This window comes from Salminus brasiliensis, chromosome 12, assembly GCF_030463535.1.
Source record: "Salminus brasiliensis chromosome 12, fSalBra1.hap2, whole genome shotgun sequence".
Lineage (NCBI taxonomy): Eukaryota > Metazoa > Chordata > Actinopteri > Characiformes > Bryconidae > Salminus > Salminus brasiliensis.
This window is the reverse complement of record NC_132889.1, coordinates 12,915,005-12,928,744: the sequence shown is the minus strand read 5'-3', so window position 1 is coordinate 12,928,744 and position 13,740 is coordinate 12,915,005. Positions and strand designations below refer to the sequence as shown.

Genomic DNA, 13,740 nt, shown 5'->3' with positions numbered 1-13,740 from the left:
CCAGCTCATTCATTGATAACTTAACAGTTGAGAGAATTGTTGAGTTGAATCAGGTGTGTTGGTGAGGGGAATAGCTGAAATTGTGTAAGGAATGGGGTCCCCAGGCCTGGAGTTCAGAACCACTGGAGAAAAGCGCAGAATGCAGGATGTGTGTTTGATCGAGACTGAAAGTACCTGCTGAAAATATACACTTTCATATGATTATTTACCTTGATATGAGTCATTTTCTAGGTCAGGCCCTGTATCATGTTCTAGAGTAGTAATAATTACAAGATAAATAATGATTTAAAACACAATCACTTCATCTGAATTTTCAAACTGGGTTCATTACCAGTTCCCCAAAAACAAACTGATTATTGTGTGGCACTTAGTTGCTCACCACATAACAATAACTCTTAATATGGCATAACAGTTAAGAACCTCTCCCCAGTCTTCCTGCTTCGGTTCGACATTCTTTTGGCCTTACTTTATACAACCGCAAGCAGGGACACGCTTCCATACATCTGACAACTTTAGCAGGAAAACGTCTAAGCAGTGCCAGTATTAATCTTGCTCTACCTGTTCCTTATGGACATTATCAAACCTGTAGTAAGACAGAGCACAACAGAAAAGATCTTACTTTAACCGTAGTTAACTGGAAGTTAACTCAGGAAGTTAATAAAACTACAAACTCCAGTGTAATAAAGCTACACATACGTACTTTATTAAAAAAAAGACACATCCTAGCACTAGTACTTTATTTAAAAAGACATGTCCTAGCACCAGTACTTTATAAAAAAGACATGTCCTAGCACCAGTACTTTATTAAAACAAAGACACGTCCTAGCACTAGTACTTTATTAAAACAAAGACACGTCCTAGCACCAGTACTTTATTAAAACAAAGACACGTCCTAGCACCAGTACTTTATTAAAACAAAGACACGTCCTAGCACCAGTACTTTATTAAAAAAAAGACACGTCCTAGCACCAGTACTTTATTTAAAAAAAGACACGTCCTAGCACTAGTACTTTATTAAAACAAAGACACGTCCTAGCACCAGTACTTTATAAAAAAGACACGTCCTAGCACCAGTACTTTATTAAAAAGATACACCCTAGCACCAGTACTTTATAAAAAAGACACGTCCTAGCACCAGTACTTTATAAAAAAGACACGTCCTAGCACCAGTACTTTATAAAAAAGACACGTCCTAGCACCAGTACTTTATTAAAAAGACACGTCCTAGCACCAGTACTTTATTAAAAAGACACGTCCTAGCACCAGTACTTTATTAAAAAGACACGTCCTAGCACCAGTACTTTATAAAAAAAGACACGTCCTAGCACCAGTACTTTTTTAAAAAAAGACACGTCCTAGCACCAGTACTTTACAAAAAAGACACGTCCTAGCACCAGTACTTTATTTAAAAAGACACGTCCTAGCACCAGTACTTTATTTTTAAAAAAGACACGTCCTAGCACCAGTACTTTATTTAAAAAGACACGTCCTAGCACCAGTACTTTATTATAAAAGACACGTCCTAGCACCAGTACTTTATTATAAAAGACACGTCCTAGCACCAGTACTTTATTTTAAAAAAGACACGTCCTAGCACCAGTACTTTATTATAAAAGACACGTCCTAGCACCAGTACTTTATTAAAAAAAGACATGTCCTAGCACCAGTACTTTATTAAAAAAAAGACACGTCCTAGCACCAGTACTTTATTAAAAAGACACGTCCTAGCACCAGTACTTTATTAAAAAGACACGTCCTTGCACCAGTACTTTATTAAAACAAAGACACGTCCTAGCACCAGTACTTTATTTTAAAAAAGACACGTCCTAGCACCAGTACTTTATTAAAAAAAAGACACGTCCTAGCACCAGTACTTTATTAAAAAGACACGTCCTTGCACCAGTACTTTATTAAAACAAAGACACGTCCTAGCACCAGTACTTTATAAAAAAGACACGTCCTAGCACCAGTACTTTATAAAAAAGACATGTCCTAGCACCAGTACTTTATTAAAAAGACACGTCCTAGCACCAGTACTTTATTAAAAAGACACGTCCTTGCACCAGTACTTTATTAAAACAAAGACACGTCCTAGCACCAGTACTTTATTTTAAAAAAGACACGTCCTTGCACCAGTACTTTATTTTAAATTTTAAAACTACATGTTCTAGGGTCAGTACTTTGTAATGAAGTTACATGTTCTAGAATTGGTACTTTGTAATAAAGCTGTATAATCTAGAATACTTTTTACATTACTTGTAATAACTACGTTTTAGTGTCAGTAGGCTACTTCGTAATAAAACATGTTATCATGTCAGTACTTTTTAATAAAATGGCATGTTCTAATGTTAGTTTTAATTGCAAAGTTAGCACCTACACTAAAACTAGCTACATGTTCTAGTTCTAGGAAGCCTGTCCCTCTCAGCCTTTCAACTACAGGACCATAGAGTCTACTGATATTTCTGCCATATGATTAAACTACCATCTCTCAATAACGGTACACAGCCTAACTGGTCGTATGTTTTGATGAAACTACATGTTCTAGTGTCAGAACTACACTCTAGTACCTGGAGTTGTATTTCAGCTTGTCAGCTTTACTTTGTTTTGTAGGAGTTGTAATGGTCTTTCCCCATGTGGCTGTACGCTAGTGTTTGTCAAGCCCCCCCTCTCTCTCTCACTCTCAGTCTTAGTCTCTCTCTCACTCTCTCACTCTCTCTCTCACTCTCAGTCTTAGTCTCTCTCTCTCACTCTCTCTCTTAGTCTCTCTCTCTCTCTCTCTCTCTCTCTCACTCTCTCACTCTCAGTCTTAGTCTCTCTCTCTCTCTCTCACTCTCTCACTCTCAGTCTTAGTCTCTCTCTCTCACTCACTCTCTCACTCTCAGTCTTAGTCTCTCTCTCTCTCTCACTCTCTCACTCTCAGTCTTAGTCTCTCTCTCTCACTCTCTCACTCTCTCTCTTAGTCTCTCTCTCTCACTCTCTCACTCTCAGTCTTAGTCTCTCTCTCTCACTCTCTCACTCTCTCTCTTAGTCTCTCTCTCTCACTCTCTCACTCTCTCTCTTAGTCTCTCTCTCTCTCTCTCTCACTCTCTCACTCTCTCTCTCTCACTCTCAGTCTTAGTCTCTCTCTCTCTCTCTCTCTCTCTCTCTCTCTCTCTCTCTGTGTTTCCTGGGCGTGTGCATGTAACCGAACACCGGTGGAGCTTCAGGGCCTTCTCGCGCAGGTTGAGAACGCGTCATCCGGGTCGTTGCGGCCCAGCCCGATACTCCACTTTGTGGTCTTGTGTTTTTTTTACGAAACCTGGAGCTAATTGGTCCGTGAGTCCCGAAGCAAATACTTCATTGGTTCTTGAGTCGTGGCTGTAATACGCGATTGGTCATTGCGGTGTGACGCAAACGCCCGAAGCCACGCCCTCGAAAGCGGACGACAATCTCCCCCTCAGTAGCTCCCCGCACGGTATCGGCTATCGAGTAAAACGACGACCTCGGTGTCCGAAAGTTGGTCCAGAAGTTTAAAAAACTGACCGTCCGCCTGTCCGTTTAAGCGCTCTGTGATTCTTCTCCAAGCGGAGGTCTAGAGGTCTACCAAAGAAGGCGCAATGGTGTTGAAATCGGAGGACGGTGTCGGTAAGTGACGACTGTCAAGTATCAGCCCAGGCTAGTGAACGTCCCCACAGGCGCCTGGCAAAAAGGCTCGAGCGCAGTTTTCTGGAAACGGTTTTTATTAAAGCTCGTTTTAACGGTTCAACAGGAGCCAGCCTGGACTCCTGTTCTTCATAGCCCTGCTTTAATCAGACTGAAGTGGGCTGGCTAGGTAACACAAGCGGGGCAGAAGTTGTTAGCGGTGTTGAGTCACATTAGCTCGCTGCATGATTACATGTCGGTTTGCTCAGAGTTTGGATTCCTCTCCTCAGTCTTAGAGATGTATCACTATGTTCAGAAGAAAATCGCTGAAGCGCCGATTGTCTGAGTTAGACATTTATACTACACTGAAATTCAGAGAGAATATATAACTGAAATGTTAGCTACAAATGTCAGAACTGGACCCCAGATCTCGTTTCCGCTCCGGAGTCTCTGTAGTTCAGTAGTTAGCTGTAGCTAACGCACTGTTTACAGTGGCGAGGCTGATTCAACAAGTGCATTTTTGAAAGTTTGCATTTTCTATGTGATTTTAGTTTAGTTTTTTTTTTACCCCTAAATTAAAAAAAATGGTCCAGAGTATTCGGACATCAGCTATGATGAACGACGAATCAGACTTGTAAACAAAAAGCTTAGGCACGGACAGGTTTCACAGGCGTTGCTGTAATGCCAGCTAGCGTTACGGCTTATCCTGCACCTCTCAGACGCCTCCTGGCCTTTAACCGAGGACTGAAATAGTGTCCAGCACGCTGAGAGACTGTCTCAGTCTGAGGCCTGTGAGAGAAGAGCTGTCTAACTCCGTCATTGATCTCGTCATCCTGTTTCTTATTAGCTATCTAGTTAGCTCAGAAAAGTCCCTTTGGTTTGTGGATAAGTTGAGATCGTCTCTCTGGAGCTCTTCACTATGTGTGTTTCACCAAAATGGCCCTTCCCTCTGAATGGCTTTCCCCTTATGTCTGTTACTCATATGATGAACCGTTTAGCTGCCTTTTTTTATTTGGCTCACTTCTCATTTGGGCTCATCTTGTCAGTTGATCAGAGGTGTAATTCTCTGATGTATCAAACATGTGCCTTTGAAGTAAACAGGCCTTCTTCCCTTCCAGTTTACAGCTAGTACACGCTTTGGTTCCATGTAGTGCTAAAAAAGTTATCCTTTGACCCATAACAATAGTGGAACCTGATTTTAAAGGGGGAAAAGGTAGAACCATTTCAGCAGCTACATTTGAAGGGATGTTTGAGTTGTCAGGGTTCTAGATAGAGGATAATGTCCTTGCTGTAAATATATTTATAGATGTACCGGGGTTGCTAAAGTTAACATGTAATAGTTAACAATGCAAGTAATGCATTAATGAGGAAAAATCAATATCACATTTTGTTTTTAACAAATTAACAAAGTTAACAAATTGATTAATTCATCAGACCCTTTATTACAATGCAGGTTGAGGCCCGCATATTCATGCCAATTTGTTTTTCTGAGCTCTCTACTATATGAGGTCAAGCCTTTTCAGCTTATGGTTTCTTCAGTGCGAAATGTTAAAAAAAAAAAAGACAGATCTTATTAAACATTATGGAGATCTGTGAAGATCGAGACTGCTTGAATGTTTGTAAAACAAAATGATGCCTATTTAAAATCGATATATTACTGAATTGATTCCACAAAATACCAGGAAATCTAAGACGCAGGAGATGTTGGGATGTTGAAGCTGAAAAGGATGACTTCTGCAGTAGCACAGTGAGACAAAGCATACCTTTAAAGATCACCAAGGACTACCTAAGGAGACACAAACTGACACTTTGGGATGCTTTTTACGGTGTCTGATCTAAACACCATAGAAATGTCTTTAGGTTCCTTTAAAAACCTATGTTGACACGATGAAAATAATCTGATTACATGACTAACATACATTCGAATGAAGCTCATTTTCTTCAGGGTCAAAAGCACAGAAGACGAATGTTATTTATCACAATTAACTAGGTAAAAATAAGGCGTTTAGCAGCTCTGTTATGTATGTGTCCTATGCATGTGTGCATGTTGACAGATCTGTTTCATCTGTTGGGCTGTCATTACAGACTTGTTGTCCGGGTCTGTTAGATATGAAGGTACAGTGAGTACAACTGGGTTGCATAGTTTTATTTTCCAGTACATACTATTCATCCGTTATTTCCAGACTGAACTACATATGACATAAACTAATTGAGTGTTTTCTGGAGTAGAAGATCTTGGAAACTAAATTCTAAGTTCTCAATGGTGGTCTTGCTTGGTGCAGACTTTATGATTCAGATACCGGACACTCGTATCTTCTGTGTGAGCTCATCAGTGTGTCATATGGTGGCTTTGTAAATAAGCACTACTTGTATTTAATATCTGAACATTTGTAAAGTTACATAACGTAACACAGCCTGCATGAAAGAATAATACATGGCATAAGAGGTCATTAGATTATTGTTTGAAGGCCAACCGGTGCTTTCCTTTAATCGCAGTGCTTAAGCTGATCCCGCACGCAAGGACTGATTTTGCGGCCGTTGTGCTATGTCGGGCAGCAGGTTTGTTATGAGTGTTTCTTTTGTGTAAGAGACTGAGAGAAAGAAAAGCCCGCCATGATGGGGTTATGACTCAGATTACCTGGCAAAAGTGTCTGGGCGTAAACCACACAACGCAGACCGTTGGTCTACCGTTACAGTCTAGTCTGCCGTTAGTGCAGAGGTTAGTTCACGTGTTGTTTGCAGCATTTTGGGCCTGCAGAGGTCAAATGTTAGGAATGTTTGTTAGTAGCCATCTTCTGCTCTCATGTGTGATTCATTCTCTGCACATTCCTCAGTTTTCCCCTTGCTTTTTTTCTTTTAGTTTTAACCTTAGTAACCTTAACAAACAATCATGGGTAGTTTATCATGGTGTTAAAAATCACTCTATAGGTGTATTCAGTTCACTTTGTAAATAGCTAATCTTTAAGCAAATGCTTCTCCTATCATAATGCTCATTCCCACTATAGAGCCCCTGTTGAACAGGCAGTGCTGTTTATAGGGATGTAACAATATGGGAAATGTTTGTGTGTAAGGGATCTAAAATTTACAGCTGATACTGATCTGCATTAGCTATTGGGATTGGCATTATTGTTTATGTAATGTTTTATTAGTGTTACAAATACAGTAAGAGCGCAGTAGCCCAGTTAACCACTACCTCACACTTAAGCCCTATTTGGACTGGATTAGTTTGACAAACTAGGGGAGGTGGAGTAATGTAATTTTACTACAGGATGTCCGATTTGCACAGCATAAGAAATCTCTGCATAAACAACTTGAATGGGAGTGGCTACACACTGCTGTCACCTCCCAAAAAATGGCCTTTGACCACTGTATTACAGGATGATAGCAAATATTGTAACCTTGAAATTTACACACTTGTATACCTGAGGTATCTGTGCCAGTGTCTCCTTGAGCGCCTCCATACATGAGAAAAGCAGCGAAAAACTAGGATGTGATAGAATATGTATGTATGACAATTCACTTAATATTTAGATAACCCAGGGTTATTTTTATGGCTTGTTTTGTGGTAAACGTAAAGGTAAAAGGCTTGAATCTTTACTGAAACAGAAATGCGCAGTCCATAAAAATGACTGACATGGAGCATTCAGATGGGACAAAAATCGGTAGGGCTTTAAAAAAGCCCCAAAAATAATAGGGCTTTAGTCTTTAGCGTGCAATACAATCCAAATATGAAATTTAATATAGGTAAAAACGAAACATCTGTCTTATGTCTGCTGATACCAAAATAATTGCGGTGTTATTTTAGCGGCTGACAGCTGAGCTCACTTCAAAACTACGTTCAAATTGTTTGATTTGGGCCATTTTTGGTCTAGATTTAGGCCTACTAGGTTTTTTTTTGCCTCCCCAAAGCTGAGGGGTGGTGGGCTTGAAAGGACAGGCTGTCTGACCCATATAAAGAACCTGAAAATGCTGCATGAGGAAGCAAAAGCACAGACGTACAAATACAAATAAATTATTATAATGTTCTTATGACAAGGATAAAAACAAGGACTATGCTGTGATTTTTGGACGATCTGTTATGGTGCCTTGCTGTATACCAGCCAATCAGAGCGGAGCTCCTCAAATTATTCATGAGCCCAGCATGAGGAAAACAGCTTGTTTCATTCTAGGGTTAAATGATTAGGGTTATAAATAAGTGTGTAAAACCACGTCTGGGCATTTTTCACACCAACCAAAGCCATCAGACCATACAATTTAAAACACTTGGAAGAAATGCATTTTTAATGGCAGAGGAGGTTTCTATAATCGCACTGCACATTTGTTTGAAGGCCATTTTACTCCAGGTGTTTACTCGCTCACATTTCCTGCTTCAATAGATTGAAATGTTCTTTTTCTTGCTCTCATTTATCCCTCTCCTTTTTCACCTTGCAACTCACTCGAGGCCTAAAACAAGCAGCTGCATGTCTTAACCCACCCCGTTGTCCCGACAGTCAAAATCTGCTGATCTGCACTTGTTGATGAGACCCAGCCCTCCAACAGCCATGTACGCAGCACTGTTCTCAACTGCTGTCAGTTTTCCGAACCACGATTCATCCATGCATCTCCCTGATATGAGTAGAATAGAAACCGCAACAAAGTTTCCAGGAACAACATTTGCCTATCATTTGCACACAGAGACAAAAAAGCAGCCAGAAATAATGATAAGGGCTATGTGGAGCTGTGCTTAAAATGTGATTAATATTGTACTACAGTGTAAACATGAAGGCTTGTGGTGCATTGTAAAGCAAAGGGAGCTCGCATTTGCTCAGCATGTGGGTGAGCATAGCTGCGTCGAAGGCGTGTGAGAGCCCAACACTTGTGCTCGTAACCGAGTCGACTGTTGAGAAGGACAGGAGGGTGTGCAGCCCAGCTGTCCACAGTGTGTGAACAAGGAGGCATGAGCAAGCCTGGGATAATGAGCCCTTTTCAAGGAGTGCACACAGTAATAATAGGTCATTATTAATGATATTGGGTTTTTTGCCATGTAGCAGCTCTTTTTAGACACTTGTACATGTAACAGCTGTAAATGTTCTGTATTCGCTTGCAAGTTGCTTTGAAATGTCACCATGCAGAAAGACAAATTAATAATCAACGTTTCGGTAAACTCTCAGGTTCTGTATCGACCGTAAGGAAACAGGATGTTGTGTGGGCTGCCTTTCCCACGCAAAGGGTGTGGACTTTGGTCTCTCGTGTGACGTAGTAGTTCTAAGCGAAAGCCTCAACAGGAAGCAGTGACTTGCGCTTAACCTGATCTCCAGTCCCAGCCCTGTGAAATGTATGTAGCGCAGCAAAGGATTGTGGGGGATGGGTAGCAGTTTGGCTGTCATTGAAGAAAGTGTGCATGAGATGAGATGGGTGAATGTGTGCAACTCTGCTCATTTCCTGTCTAAAAATGGCTGCTGATGTGTTCATTTTCTGCTGTCACATGACCACTGCCTATGGCTTCCTCTGTTTAAGCTGTGGTAGTGTGGGTGAAGTGGCATATTGGATGTATGTGGGTTGCCCCCCCCACCTCCAATTAGGCTTTGTGCAACGTGTGTGTGTATGTATGTATGTATGTATAAAGCTAGGACTGTTTGCACAGGCAAGTATTGAAGTATTGAGTGCAGAAATATTTAAATTGACTAAACCACTGCTCAGTGCCTTTTTTTGTTGGGTGACTGTGATTTGCATGTACTCTTACAGATTTCTGTACAGATATAAATCACACACAAGTGTTTATCGCATTGTATAAATACCAATGGCCTACTTGTACACATAGCACCTTTACCACAAACTATTTTGAGCCTTACTCACTAAGTAATTGTGTAATTGTGCGTTTTTTTGTTTTTTTGTTTTTTTGTTTGGTCATTACTTATATAAATAAAATGAGGTCAGTTTTGTATGAATCACAGCTCTGAGCTGGCCCTTTAAACATGAATGGTGAAAGTTCTAGTTAGGCTGATCCTCTGGGCTTTCCTCCGGTCACACACGCTGCAGGATGTTTACGCTGCAAATCCCGGACTCTGTTTGCTTTGGGGAGGCCCTGTCTGTCCAGCCTCCCCTTCACACACACACACCTATGCGCGCTCCAGGAACACTCTGTACCTCTCCAATCACATATTGACATGGCGGTAGCTGAATAGATGGAGTCTCACGTGGTTCCGAACACTTTTCTGTTTGATTTAATCTTTTTTTTTTACTGTCCGTAAGCAGTGGGTGATATTTGAGATTTTGATCATTTTCTTTTTCAAACAAACTGCTAGATCAGTTGTAGTTTAAGTTTGTGGGGTTAAGTTTGTTTCACTCTTTACCCTAGTAGTGATGATCAAGATCCTTTTTGGCATGAGGTCAGCAGACAAAAGTTTATACTTTACTGGGAGTAACTATTTTAGTAAACACAATGTTTAAAAGCACTGCCACAGGTTACAACACCTGATTTGAATTGTTAAATTCCAGTCTGGCTGAATAACGAAAATGAAACGAAGCAACGGAATGAGAAACAGACCTCCCTTTACGGCATCGTTCGGTTTAGCTAATGAAAAATGTTCATTAGGGCCACAAGATTGATTGGCCAGTGCAATTGTTTAGATCTGTCAACCCCTGAATTTAAACCTGGAGGCATTATGGGCCTACGAGGTTGTCCTGAGGGAATGGCTACCGCATGACTACAGACTGTGTCATTGCCCTCCCAGATCATGCTGAAGTCAGCTCGGTTCAGGAACACAGTGTGAAATGATGGTCCCCGACCCAAATGAGTAGTGGACTGAGTAATTTGGCCCTGCTTGACTCACCTTTTGGGACTTTGTGGTCTAGTGAAATAGCTTTTGGATGCAGTGCTATCGATGAGCATCATGTGTATGAGAAAGATGGAGGGAGAGAAACTCTGCTGATTAAACGTCTAGAAGGATGATTAGTGTGAGGACGTCTTTGGTCTGACTCATTGGCTTGAGTGAGTTTTTCCTGTTTTTACAGACATGTCCGCACACACACACACACACAATGTAGAGCACACATGCTGTAAACGGCCTTTGAATTTTTTTTACTTTTTCAAAAAGCGTCAAAGCTACTGCACTATAGCTTGGGTGATGTAATTGTAGACAGTGAACATATACTGAAAGGCTAGCCTGAAGTAATACTTGTACTAGTGGTTTCACCCTCGCAGCGCAATCAGCTGACATACATTGTATTACTGCTGGTATCTCCAGATTTGCTTGTCCCCTAGCAACAACCAGAAGATGGTAATGAAGGTACACCAGAGTTTAAAATCAAGGGTAACAAGCCTGGCAAAAAGAACAAGCTTCAGTGTCACCATGTCCTAACAGCAAGCGACTAGAACAACAACAAGACCAACATGCTCCCATTACAAACACAAAGCTCTCTACAACCAGCACCAGTGACTTCTGTGTTTGGAGCAATGTGTTGTTCCACATGGTCAACAACACCACAGGGAAGGCAGACATCTTTCATCAAAACACACAGTAAAGCTATCCAAACACAGGCAGGAGAAACTAACCCATGTGATGGAGACCAAAAGCTGGGCTATTTTTCTTCATAAACTTGTTAATTGGTTTTTTTGTGTCTTAGTAGTCTGAAAATGTAATAAATATCAGGACTAATAACACATAAATGGAATAATAACCCAATAATTCCCTTCAGATCATGTTCTACTATGGCTCTTGGCACTGTTGTGCTGATCTGCTGCAGCCACATCACCCTCAGAACCTGCCGCATTGCTGTATTGAGCCCCTTCCTATAGACAAGCTCATTCATAGCTCGTTAGTCGGAGTAGCCCAACAGTTTAGCATCACTTGCTAAACAGCAGCATTTGATAATGTGTTTAATTATTCAGAAATAGCTAAGAGTAATCTGTGGGAGTAGCTGAGTGCCTCTATAAAGGAGCTAAATAGCTAACGCTAACCAGTTGTGGATGCTGAGGAGGACTTGTTGTCTAGGGCACTCATGATTCTGAATATTATAGTGTACATTTCAATACATGCTCACTCACAGACACAAACGAAGTGTCACAGTAAATGTGACTGTGTGTTGAAAGAAAGAAGAATGACCAGGACTGTCCACTGGGTGGAGCCTCTGGGTTATTGACAGAAGAGCCTCAGGAGTAGGGAGGGAGGGAGGGAGGAGGAGAGGAGAGGAGTGGAGTGGAGAGGAGCACAGAGAGAGGGATGTCTCCAGATGGACCTAAGCAGTGTGCTTGCTATGGGCGGCTAAGTGACAGCTCTGTGGTGCTGTCAAGCCTCTCTCTTCCCTTTTCTTTTGCTTTCTGTCTGTCTTTCTTTCCGGAGAGTAGTGTTCGTTCTTTCTCCAGCATGCTGGCTAGTGGACCGCCGCCTTTTCTCTGGACCAGCTGACACAATGTGTCATGTAATTGTGCTTCTCGTCACTGACAAAAATAGAAGGCTCATTTAAGAAGGAGACCTGGATTGGCTGGAGATCTGAAGGAACTTACGAGAACTTGCAGGTCAGTTTTGTTGCATCTCTGTGAGGACGCTGATTTGAAACTCCTGAACTAAATGCTGTGTATGAGGACTGTGGTACAGTTTCTGTTGCTGGCAATATGAAGTTGACCTCTGAAGAATCTTTGTCATGTTGCTGTCATCAGTGCATGAGCAGGCTCTTTAGGCTATTATCAGTAAACCCTGGCACATTGCGTTTTGCTGTGAATCCTCTCAGAATTGCATGGATCAGCTTAAGGCGACCGTCTGTGTAGGTTTGTGTGTGGTGTTTATTTTAACTTCGTGGGGTCAAGCTTGGGTCATAAAAGGAGAACTGTCAACCTGGCTGGCTGTGAGTTTATGACTGAGCTGTAAAATGAGAGTAGCTGTAGCAGTGTGACCTGAAGTCATTATGTGCCACGTGCTTGTTATTTACATAGAGGCCTAGGAGTCCTGGTCTGTGCAAAGGGAGTTTGCAAACAGTGGGCTAAGATTGTATTGAAAATATCATGAGTGCCTAATGACACCCCTAATGGAAAAACAATAGCTGAAGTAGCTAGTTAGCATGATCTCATTTGGGTAGAGCTACATGCTAACATTCTCTCATTATCAGTGGTTGCTAGCATTTTTGGGTAAGGCTTTTCTTTAGAGTAGACAGTAAAAAGGGCCAAATGGGAAGTGAATAACTGGGCATGATGAAGGACCTCTCTTGTTCATTTGCTCAAGTGTTCCTTTTATAAGAGAAGAGGTTCATAAAATACAGGATGCCTGACTTGAAGATGACCGTACAAGAGAGCAGAGCCTCAGGTTCAGCTGTTCATTATACTGTGTACGTTGAATAATGCCATTGAAGCTTGAGTGGGTGCTGATGTGATCTGATCTGTGATCCTCCCACCGCTCATGTGTTCCTCCGCCAGTCAGGCCCACGCTTCCTCTGTCCAACACTGAGCTCTCTCTTCCATTGCCGGTCAGGTTGAGCCCCCTGTGGCCCTCGCTCTGTTAAAGACAGTTCTGTCCTGCTTTGCCTCCCCTTATGCCACGGGCTGGACTGTGACAGTCTTGACTCTATGAACGTGTGTGGTAGTGCGGTCAGAACGAAGAGCAATTTCGAGTCCTACGCGTGATTGTTCACGACGGGGTCTCTTGTAAAGCTGCCAGAAGGTCCTCAGATGCAGAACAGGCCCTGTGTTGTGAAGTGGGTGTTCTGGGAACTTGGAGTGTTCCTGATAGTTTTCATTTGAAAGCTTCACAAATATCTCTACCGCTTCAGTGTTTTAGGCATGGAGTTGTAGCAGGCCCACTCTGGAGCAGAGCCAGGAGCTTTGTTGCGCTGCGTCAGATTGATGAACGAGGTTTGTTCGAATGAGTAAATGTCAGCATGCTGCATGGCCAGATGTGCCCATCAAGGCCACGTGTAGTGGTCTACAGTATACAGAAGCCTTGAGTCAGATGAGAGGGGGTGGGTATTGTGACGATGTTAAGATGGGTGGGAAACCGGGTCTGGAAGATAAGGAAGCATGAGGGAATGCAAGATGGCAGTAGATGAAAGTGGAAATCATGGAGAGGTCTGAAGAGCAGGATAATAAAGGATAATGAAAAGTGGGTTCAGAGCACAGCCAGATGGGAGTCTGAGTATTGTTTTGTTTTG

At 41.9% G+C, this 13,740-nt stretch overlaps 1 protein-coding gene across 4 annotated transcripts in view; it reads left to right on the top strand.

Moving 5' to 3' along the window:
* The window catches only part of cyth1a (cytohesin 1a), a 63,324-nt gene that overhangs the window by 27,294 nt on the left and 22,290 nt on the right, over positions 1-13,740 (top strand). Inside the window, exon 1 of one of the 4 annotated variants that reach the window (XM_072692877.1) lies at positions 3,425-3,624. The exons of 2 other annotated variants lie outside the window; for them this stretch is intronic. In XM_072692877.1, the coding sequence (XP_072548978.1) occupies positions 3,597-3,624 (28 nt within the window). In that variant the 5' untranslated portion in view covers positions 3,425-3,596. Of the gene's footprint in view, positions 1-3,424; positions 3,625-11,820; positions 12,119-13,740 lie in introns of those variants that run through there. One more of the 4 variants, XM_072692879.1, reaches the window with a different exon arrangement.